Source organism: Paramisgurnus dabryanus, chromosome 11 (assembly GCF_030506205.2).
Source record: "Paramisgurnus dabryanus chromosome 11, PD_genome_1.1, whole genome shotgun sequence".
Classification (NCBI taxonomy): Eukaryota; Metazoa; Chordata; class Actinopteri; order Cypriniformes; family Cobitidae; genus Paramisgurnus; species Paramisgurnus dabryanus.
Window position 1 is genome coordinate 26,651,857 of NC_133347.1, and position 11,708 is coordinate 26,663,564.

Below are 11,708 nucleotides of genomic sequence, written 5' to 3' on the forward strand. Positions count from 1 at the left end.
AAGGACTTTAACAGTTGCTTAGCAACCGAACTTCACACAAGAGTTGAGTAGTTTTTTTACTACGGTCTTTTAGCACGAACGGTGATATTTCTTTCGATTATCGTGATCTTTTTTATGCGCTTTCACATTTGAAAAAAGATTTTAATTTTGGAAGAAGTTAATTGAAGTACAATTTGGCCTAACTGTTTAGTTCTGAAGAAGCATGGAAAAGAACAGGATTGACAAGTCCAGGTATAAATTGAATCCAACGAAGGGCGAGAAATCACATTGAATGCAAAACTATAAGCAGGTACTTTTATTCAGATGATTTACTGTATTTTCAGTAACAATAAACAGGTTGCAGCGCTGGCTGAAGCTCACTGTCTCCAGGTTCTGTGCTCGCACCCGTGCTGCTGGGACGCAGAAAACCGCTGCGCCAAAGGAATCATACGTCATACACCAGCAGTAAAGAGATGCTCTCTCAGAGAAGGTGCATTTACATTACATATATGTGTGAACCTGCCTGTAAACCTGGCCATTTAATGATGTGGTGCATCAAAAGTTTATTTTTAATCATTTATTTGCATCACCTTACTCAGTTAATATCAAGATTATTTCAATGAATATTTAAAACACCATAATGACCAAAGCTGGGTTTTCACAGGTCTCATATGCATCCAACTTTGCATTGACATTTTTGTTCCTATACTTCTAAAGCATTTCTTGTGTGATTGTGTCATATACATCTAAGCACATCTTTTTGTTCATTTTATTAATCTAACTGGTAAAAATTTGATTTATTTTTATTTGTTGTATTACTTCCAGTGGAGCTGCCATCTTTGAGTATTGTCAATGTCTCTGAATGGGTTGGACAGAGAAGACCGCAGTATCAAGCTGATTCAGAGACATCTCTAAATGATTTCCCTTGTGTTTCATTTACCAATCAGAAAATGGACAGTGACATGAGGTCAGTCTCATACAGAATAATCCATACATTCTCCAAACCCACTTATTCTCTGGCTGGTTTTGTGGCGGGGCTGGAGTCTATCCCAGCATATAGTGCTAAAGGCAGCATACAAGCTTCTGTAGATAAATGCCCTGTCCATCAGAGGCCATTTAAAGACACACTTAAGAGCAATTACTCGAAAGCATTTTTTTAGAGTGAATACATCAAGCAAGGTCCATTTACAAATTGGTTTTGAACAAGTGTCTTGGGTGTGATGCCATTAAACTATCCACCATCTTTTTTTTGATAGGGCAGATTTATGTTTCCTGAGATCCAGCGTGTCGTTTCCAGGCATATCAACCAATCAAGCAAACACAATGGTCAAGGTATAAAATATACATTTTTAAATGTGTTCTTTTGCAATATGTGTTTTCAATATGAATAATAAATAGTCACTTATGTTTAATATAGTTAAATACTGTATTGATTGACTGCTCTGAGATGGCAAGATGTCCAGTGCTCATGTGGAATCCAAACCCACACCATGTGCCTCAATGGCTCAACCAAAACAAGTACTGTAAACCTAATCTCACTGTATCAGTATTACAGTTTCATTTTACCATGTTGTCTATGCAATATGTAAAACATAAATGTTTAGCAGAAAGACTTATATTATATATTATGTTGTATTACTTGAAGTCTTTATGAGACATTGCTATCAAAATTGCATTGCATAATTCATGTTTTTAGATTAATTTGCTAATGGTGATTTTTAATCACATTTAACTGACGTGTTTTATTTCCTTTTCACATCAAAGAGTTAAATCTCCAAACGTTGCAATAAAAGAATTAATCTGCCCTACATTTTCAAAGCCATCCAATGAGGTGAGTAACTATGAATGTTTGTTATACTGTAGTTATACACCCATGATAATATAAAGGCATTTACACAGACCTTACTGTATATCAAACACTGCTGCAGGTTTTGTTAGGGTGTGTGATTTTTTTTAAATTCTTAATTTTATATAATTTTCTAATAATATTATTAATAGTAATAATGATATAAAATGATAATGCTGTTATACTTATTCTGCCAGATTTAATTGTTATTTTGTAAGGTGATTCATTTTTATGTGTCACTCCTCCTAGTTTTTACTGATAGACAGATTAATTTCACTGTTGTGCAGACAGGTGAAGGAAGCATTAACTGGCAGGTTCAGAGGAGGCAGATCAACCTGCGGAAAAAGTTTCATTATTGTAAATGGCAAAACCAGAGAGGTAGAAACTCTACACTAGAGGGCGCTGGCACTCCTCAGACAGCGAAGAAACGTTGGGTGGGCATTGGATTTAATCCCATTCCCAAAATCACTTCACAGCCTCTTCCTCGCAGATCATTGGTTAAAGGTGAGCTTAGAGATTCTGGTGGGATGCATATTTAACTAACGATATTTAAAGTTTATTAATTTACTAAAGACATTTAAACAATAGTGTGTTTTGTAATCAAAATAAATGGAGAAAATGATAGATTATTACTGCAGATTATTATAGAAATATGATTTAATAGACATCTGTCCTGTTTTACATGATGGCCCAGGTTTACAGATTTCAACATATAGGGGTTGTTTCCCGGACAGGGCTTATCCTAGTCCCATACTAAAATTGATGTTTTAGCTAATTTAACATATATCATAACATATATCAGTGCGATTGTTTTGTCTCAAGATGCACAATGTTATAATTTTTTTGTAAGTTATGTTTTTAAAAAACATATAAATGAGTCCTAGTCAAACCGTCCCATAATGTTTTTCTTTCTCTTACTGTTTTCTCCACAGATACAGGGTGTGGATCATTGGATCAGAAACTGCCAAGCCTAACCACACCAAACCCAAACCACAGCAGTAGTCCCAGTCCAGCTCTAAGCCTGAGTTTGGGGTCAACGAAGTGCTAGAGAAGCTAAACATGCGGTGAATCTGCCTTGTCCATCTCTTCATTATACATGTATGGCCATTTTAACGGGTTTGGACATAAATGTGTGTTGGCAGTTTGTGAACGCAACATCCCTACAATAAGATAAATCCACCCTAACAATTTATTCACACCTCCTTCTTTTTTAAAAAGGGCATCTTTTTCTTTGCTAAATTTTTTATTTATTTTGTGTATTTGGTATAACACAATGTGTTTGCGTGGTTTATGGTTCAAAAACACATTATTTTCCACATACCGTACATTTTTGAAGCTCCAGATATCCCGGTCTTCCTTTGAAAAGCACTGTGTCCCTGATTGGCCAGCTAATCTGTACGTTGTGATTGGCCTGAATACCTCTGACGTCAGCCAGAAATGTGACGCCCCTTACCATGTTTAAAAGATTCGGTCACAATGCAATGCTAACAGGAGTTAACTTACAGGCTGAGTCCGGAGCGGGAGGAATTATGATAATGACGGTCTTGTTTACGTCATCCGGCCCAGGAAGTAAACTGTTGTCTACAAATTCGGTGCAATGCGCGACGCTTTTGCTAGTTTTAACCCAGCGCAATCATCATTTTCACGTTTAGCGCCACGCTGTTTAAATAGCAAATGCATTTGCGCCCAATTTTGCGCCCATGGGCGTTCTGGTCTGAAAACGAGGTGTGTTCAGGCGCATTGTTGGCGCGCTGCTATTTTGAATCAAATAAAATAGACTACGCCATTGACCAACAAAAACCTGCTCTAAAGTCTAAAGTCTATGGCGCAATATGTTTTTTTGTTATTTAATGAGCGCATTAGAAATGTGCACCTATAAACGGGACAACAACGTGGGTTTGCTTATCACGCACAACATGGATTCGCAGCAGCACAAAAAAGCTCTGTAATATGAAACATTAAAGCATTCAAATGTAAAAGATTATTATTGAGTCTCTTGGACATAAATGAGGACAGATTATGAGACGTGAGAAGGCGTAAAGAGCTGCTTCACCTGTAGCTTGGTAAGAAAATAAATGCTTTGCTTAAACAGATGCACGGATTTATTGTACATGATGACCCTGTACCTGTGGATATGGTGAGATGAGAAAATTTTTTAAGTAATGCTTTTTAAAAAATCCATGGCGCTGTTCGAGTGCTGAAACAGCTCTCCGCACGTTTGTAAATTCTTTATCTCTTGTTTGTATTTTTAAAGTACAAAACTTTTTGTTTTATGAGATTACAATGATTATGCAGGATATTAATACATTTTCAGCAATTAAAGCCTGCTATTTTTACTTCCATGACTGAAAAAAACGGCTTTTAAAGGTTTTAATCCCAAAAATAATAATTTCAATATAAAAAAGAATTTTTTTAACATTAATCTTAAACTTGGGGTCTTCTTCCTCCGCTTAGTTTTTTAAGTCTCCAAATTTCGCTTTCTAAATAGGGATTAGGCATGGCGCCAGGCGCAACATGGTTTTAAAGGGGATGAGAGCGAAGACTCTCATTGGTTTATTGCACGTTATGCCCAAAACACACCCATTACTCATTATGAGAATGGGAACAACCCTTTTAGGTTATGTGCTTGGCGCATAAACAATTTTTCCCGTCGTTAAATTAGCAAAGGTGGGTTCGGACACGCCTGTTTAGACCGTGCGCCGTTCGCTTTATACGCGCTTAGATCGTTAAAATAAAAAATCGTGAATCGGACCATATAGGTGCTCTTTAAATTTTTAATCCCCCATTAAGCCAAATCAGTCTCATTAGACAGGCTGTTTTGATTCTCTTGTTAATGTGATGTAATCTGATTTAACCCAAAAGCTTTGCTAAATGTATTTGTAAGTACACTTTTGCATCTAAAGATACAATTGTCTCAGACTGTATTCAAAGGAAACATATTTATTTTAACCAAAAGCGCTCACTGTCTCTTTTGGTTAGGGAGTGAGGAGCTGTAGCTCATTTGCATTAAAAGGTTAGGAACTGAAACTTCACAGACACATTCTAAGCACACCTGAGACTTACTGAATTATACATAGTAAAAATATAAATAATTTATCCCCTTAAGTAATTTTACTAAACAAAGGACTTTGTTATAAAATGAGTGAGTTGGATCAGATAATAAATGAAAGCTATTAAAAGTAAATCACATTATAAAGTGATTACAAACTGCACTGTAAAAAATTCCATAGAAATTGCAGCTGGGTTGCCGGTAATTTACCGTAGATTTAAATTTATGTTTCTTACTGGCAACATTTTGTTCAAAGTTAAATGGACATTAAACATTTACAAGTCTTTGTCTTTACAGAGTAAAACTAAAAAAGCAGCATCAAGCTAAACATTCTGGGAAACAAAATCTGAAGCAAAAAACAGAAAAAGGTTGATAATGATTTCTGGTACCCAGAATGCTTTGCATGAGGTTGTTATTGTATAGTTTTATTCTGTAAAGATAAAGACTTGTTAATATTTAAAATGTATTTAACTTTGAACAAACTCTTGCCAGTAAATAACATAAATGTAAATCTACGGTAAATTACCTGCAACCCAGCTACAATAACATTGTAATTTCTACGGATTTTTTTACAGTGTGGTGATTTAAAAATGATTATGAAATAAATGATAAACAGATAAATGAAGTTATGAGAAGAATGTAGAAATGCTTTAATTTACAACATTTTCAGCAATAAGAATAAATTGGTATGTCCATTCTTTTAGCTCACAGTGTTAAAACCACAACCTGTTGTGAAGTTTCTTGTGGCAAATCTGTTGTATGGGTGGCACTGTACTTCTGTCAGTGAACTGTATGTCCTCGGAGTCAACATAAGTCTCTCTTCCTTGTGTTCTGCCACAGTTTTTCCTTGACAGCCAGTATGGTGGTACAAACATACACGCACATCCGCATACAGACCTGCAGCTGCACAGTCCACTCTGGGTCACTTTTCACACCTAGCTGCTGTCTAAGAGCCAGCGAACCTTCAGTCTCACCACACACTCATATCCGCACACCCATTACCTTTTTTTTTCCATTAACAGCGAGAGTTTGAGTGTTTTATGTAGGAGAGAGTGAGTGAAAAACTCTGGGAGGGAGATGCTAGGGTTTCCTCTGTAAACTGGGATTTCCACAGTTGACATCCAGAAGAGGATACGGTCTGATCCCTCACAGATGCTGAGACATAAACACAAAGTTTGTGGCACAAGCCAGGTGTGACCCGACAACTGTGTACCAACTACATTTATTGACATTTATTGCTTGTCCGTTTGTTAGTCAGGTTCCTCCCAAATGTGCAGGTGCTTCCTTTAATCATACGGCACATATGAATCATAACTAATTATATTTACGTCCTAAACTAAAGCAATGCTCTACCAAGTGAGCTATCATGTAGAGCTGTTAGAATGAGATACAAACGAAGAGTTTCGTAGCAAAACGAGATAACTCCATTTTTTTAAAATTTGGTCAAAACATGTTTATTATTATGTTATCATGTTATTATTTTGTTTTATGGTGCTACTTGGCTGTATTTTTTAAGTTATGAAGGTTTAAATCAAAACAAAACAACTGCAGTTGAATTGATATTAATTGGAATGCACAACCAAAAAACGAGATTTCTGATTTTTGAGTTATCTCGTTTTGCAACAAAACTCTTCAAATATAAATTTATATATATAAAAAAAGTAAATATGGCATCACTAGACACAACTCTCAACAATGTGACTACAGTGTAGCATAATATTAATTATAAATGTTGAAAACTTAGAAACTAAGTCATTTTAACAAACACCATAAATATTTTTAGTTAATGTTTAGATGTATTTTATAACACAAGTTGTTGATTCTCCAAAGCAGCACATACTGTACATCCATATGAAGGATGTCCAATGTGAGAAGCCCTAGGCTTTGTTACTTACGGTACTTAAGAGCAATAAAGATCACTATCAACCCCATTTTAAAGCCTTGGATGTTTATAAGAAAACGTGCATTTGTCGCATAATAAACATATAATAGATTATAACTTAATTATAATTCAATAACTATGTAAACTATATGGAGTTTATAATGTGCTAGAAATCATCATACTTAAGTGAAAAAGTAGTACACTTCCATAGTGTACTTAAAGTGCTATATTTTCGCACACTAATTTTGTACTTAAAGGGGCCATGATATGAAAATCGGACTTTTTCCATGTTTAAGTGCTATGATTGGGTCCCTAGTGCTGCTATCAACCTAGAAAATGTGGAAAAGATCAACCCAGTAACTTAGTTTTGGTAAACCATTCTCTACAAGCACATGAAAAAATAGGTCGTTGAAATGTATCTCTCCTTATGATGTCATAAGGAGCTCTTATTAAAATAATACCGCCCCTAAATCCAACCACAGCACTGCCATTTAGTGCAGAGAGAAAATAATTTACAGCACAATTGAGTTTCAATTTCAACAAACCACCATCATTGTGATCAGTGTTTGCACTTCATCCGCTCATGTGCATTTTAAAGGACACACCCAAAACGGCAAATTTTTGCACACATCTACAAAGTGGCAATTTTAACATGTTATAATAAATTATCTATATGGTATTTTGAGCTAAAACTTCACATATTTGCTCTGGGGACACCAAAGATTTATTTGATATCTTGGAAAAGTCTTGAGACATGGCCCCTTTAATATACTAAAAAAAAAATCATCGTTCTTAAGATCATCTAAGTGTATTGTGCTATTTTGAGACACCATAAATATGAACTAAAATGTGCTAAAAATGTATTTAAAAAATTTATTTTGTGAACTTGAACCCATCTTTGTATGAAAGTTGAGTTCAAATTTAATACAAGTGTTAACTAAATACATTTTTTAATACAGATATAGTATGTTATAAGTGCATTTTAGTTCATATTCATGGTGTCTCAATATAGCACAGTGAAGTACACTTAGATAAACTTAAGAACATACATTTTTAGCATATTAAGTACAAAATAAGTGTGCGAAAATAAAGCACTTTAAGTACACTATGGAAGTGTACTACTTTTTCAACTGGGTTATAATTCATTATAAATAGGTGCTTAATACCACATGTTTTCTTCAGTGTATAAGCTGTCGTATGAAACATTATGAAGGCGTGTTTGTACGATTATGTGCGTTGACCTAATTGCTGAAGGTAAATTTTGACTTTGTGAAGGATAAAGGAGTCTTTTGATGGCTTGTGACTCAGGGAAAATCTGAGAGCCTCCACAGGCAAACAGGTTTCATTCAGTCCAACTGCCAGGTCTCATAGTGAAATTAACATAAAGACCGGTCCATTTAAGCAAATATATGACCCGGTGGGCAGATTTTATACTGTGGGAGTAGGAATGTGAGTCTTTAATGAACTGTAAGTGAACTGAATAAACATTTTTACTATCATAGATTGTAAAAGTGCCATAGCATTGCTTGCTGAGTGGAATATTTTTGAATATGACACACTGAAGCCCTCTATGACATTTATTTTAATGCATTTGACAGATGCGACTTACAGTGCATTCAAGCTATACATTTTATCAGTATGTGTTTACCGTGATCATATAGCCTGATCTTGGGTATAACGGCTCCACCTATTAAAATAGTTGTCTGGTTCTCAATGAGTTTAGGTTTAGTTTGATAAGGATATAGGCACAAGGTCAGAGCTCACAAGCGCGCTTTCACTGTATCCTTTGTGAGGATGTGTACTCAACAGAGTGTGTTTGTCGGTTTCCCCCTGCAGGTACGTCTGAAACTTTCTGTGATAACATTTATCCTCATGAAATCAACAGGCTGTGCTCTGTAAGTGAAGCCGGCCGAGTGGATTTCCCCACCCTGCTTCTCAGCAAACAGCCTGGCCTGTGTAAGAGAGCGCCATGCCTCGCAAACCCCCACACTTTACTCAAAAGATGTTTACCTTATTTTCTGTGTACTCAGCGCACTATATCCATCACCTCAGATTCCCCCACCAAATGACACATTTTTGGACACTAGCTTCTCATAGTACAGGAATATAGCACCACACATCCACAGTGTAATTTAAAACAATGGCTGTAGGATGGAATGCCAGTGGGCTGTTTAAAGATTGTCTAATGCATTTTATACATATCATGACAATGGCCTGCCAAACTGGCAAGCTACAATCTGATTGGTTGCCTTCTATGAAGATAGAGACAGGGAATGCAGGTATTTATCAATTGTTTGTGAGGTTTGTGGGATCGGATTTTTGAAAGAGTTTTGTTGGAAGCACTTAATCATATTTTAAAGGGCACATACTGTGATGTTAAAGGACAAGTTCGGTATTTTAGACTTAAAGCCCTGTTTTCAGATTGTTTAGGGTGAAATAGAATGGTTTTGACTGAAATATCGACATATGCGGCTGCCCCGAGAATTTTCGCGTGTTTGTGTTTCACCTCACACCTCTACAATGGGTTTAATGGTGCACTGGAACAATCCTTCCTAAAATGCATTAAACTTTCGTTTACAAAGACGTGAAACTCACCGAGTGGTCAGGGGTGTTCACTGATATGCTCACACAAAAATCGCTGCAAAAGATGCTTTCCAACAGCTGTTTTAGCATTCGTTGTAAACTTGTGGACCTATTTTTCCAAACGCCTCACACCCGTATATTCTTCCGCTGAGAGCTTGAATAATAGACACTCCAGCCCAGCTGGTGGCACTAATCCGCCTTTGCCAATTGCAAGAATAGAAACAAAGTTCCCGGCGCGGAGTAATACCGTACCTCACAGGACATCTAATACAAGTCAATGGAGTTGGTAAAAACTACGATAAAACAGCTGTTGAAATGCGTATTTTGGAGCGATTTTTGTGTGAGAATATCAGTGAACACCCCTGACCACTCGGTGAGTTTCACGTCTTTGTAAACGAAAGTTTACTAAGGGGGCCCCAACCAGTTATTAGCTTTAGGGAGCAAACACTCTCCCTAAAGCTAATAACTGGTTGGGGCCCCCTTAGCAGCATCAACTGCAATCAATTGATTGCAATAACTTGCAATAATTCTGTTATTGCCCCGAGTCTGTTACAACCCCAAGATGTTTGAATAAATGTTGCAATGGGGGTAACATACGGGCTGAGATCCATCTGTGATCCCCACGAGTGCAGTCGCCCTGGCGCTCTTTGCTGTGGTGCGATTAAGGAGGGCCAAGAGGGTCAAAATTGCTGGAAACCCCATAATCAACAATGTCACATAAATTGTTTAAGGATGATAGTGGTATGGTTTGAACTCAGGCATTTCCTTCCAGACCTGAGTGGCCATCATGTGCTTGTCCGGACAGACAACACATCTGTCCAGACAGTGGCCATCACCAGAGTTGGATACTTGACACAGATGTAGGTAAACTTTTTTTACTTTTTAGAAAGTGTCTGTCCCGTTACCTCTGGTGTAAAAGTAAAACAGCATTTCAGAAAAACAACCTCACAAACTGAAGCGAACTTGGGGTCTGCAGCAGGAAAATGATCCAAAACAAACCAGCAAGTCCACCTCTGAATGGCTGAAGAAAAACTAAATCAAGACTTTGGAGTGGCTTAGTCAAAGTCCTGACCTGAATCCTATTGAGATGCTGTAACATGACCCTAAAAAGGTGTTTCATGCTTGAAAACATCTCAGGTTATGTATGTAACAAGATGGGAACATGATGCAGTGTCTCTATAGCAACACTTTGGGGAACGCCTCGGTGTGACTGACCTGAAACATGTGTAACAAATAAACTAATGATGAGATAATGAGCAGTTTCCCGCATGGACCATGGGTATAATGGGAGGGCATCCCAAACAAACACACTCGCTACCAAGTGCCGAAGCAAGTACCTACAGAGAGTATGGCATGGAGACGCAGCATCTCATTCCCTTCTTAGTGAACCAGGATACGTAACCTGAAACGTTCCCTTTCGAGGGTACTTGAGCTGCATTGCCATTCCAATGCTTTGGGGAATGAGATGGTCACGCTTCCATTACCAAATGTTTGGACATAAATGTGTGTTGGAAATGTGTGAACACAACAACCCCCCCAAACAAAAAATTATTTTTTATTCCCCATTAAACCAAATCAGTCTCATTAAATATTCTGTATTGATTCTCTTGTTAATTTGATGTCACACTGATAAAGCCCCGCCCACAGCCACTGACTGACTGGTTAATTCTATTCAAAAGTTGTACTGAATGTGATTGCTAGCACGTTGTAGCTAAGGATACTAATGTCTCAGACTGTATTCAAAGGAATCAGATCTATTTTTAACCAAAAATGCTCACTGCCTTTGGTAAGGAAGTGAGGGCAACGCTTACCCAAATAGGGGCATTTTGGACATGCTATAACAAATGATTTTTGTCAGGTATTTTAAGCTGAAACTTCACAGACACATTCTAGGCACACTTTGCATCTTGTAAAAAAGGCCATAATAGGTATCCTTTAAAAAAGGAAACTGCCCTAGTAGCAGCTTTTTTTTTATCATTTTGTCTTACTGTGTTGCTGAGATCACTACTAAACTCTCAAATACACTTTAATTTCTTATGGTAAATTTGTTTCTTATGTAGGTGTGTAGAAATATAACACACCTGCATTACTTTTACACAGTCAACACTAAGTTCTGGGTATATAACAACTATATTATAACATATTCATCACCATACTATTCCAAATGTCAAAATCAAAGTTGGTTTTACAAGAGAACATGTGGACCTCATCTTACCAAAATACCTTGCATTTTTGTTCATTTATATGTTGTGAAGACTGAAGATAAGCTCTCAGCCCACCTGTTCATCTGGCCGAAACATCAGGCAGGTTATTGCGCTGATGAATGAGATGATCTCAGGGATGTTTTCATCACTGCCATTAGAGTGAGA

General features: G+C 37.0%; 1 protein-coding gene across 1 annotated transcript; it reads left to right on the plus strand.

Moving 5' to 3' along the window:
- The first annotated feature begins 817 nt into the window (after positions 1 to 817).
- Positions 818 to 2,911, plus strand: LOC135730111 (uncharacterized). The gene is made up of 6 exons (XM_065247981.1): positions 818 to 946; positions 1,236 to 1,311; positions 1,397 to 1,497; positions 1,744 to 1,810; positions 2,113 to 2,329; positions 2,758 to 2,911. Exons 1-6 carry the CDS (start codon positions 930 to 932, stop codon positions 2,871 to 2,873), a joined length of 594 nt encoding a protein of 197 aa, XP_065104053.1. The 5' UTR covers positions 818 to 929; the 3' UTR covers positions 2,874 to 2,911.
- The last annotated feature ends 8,797 nt before the right edge of the window (positions 2,912 to 11,708 follow it).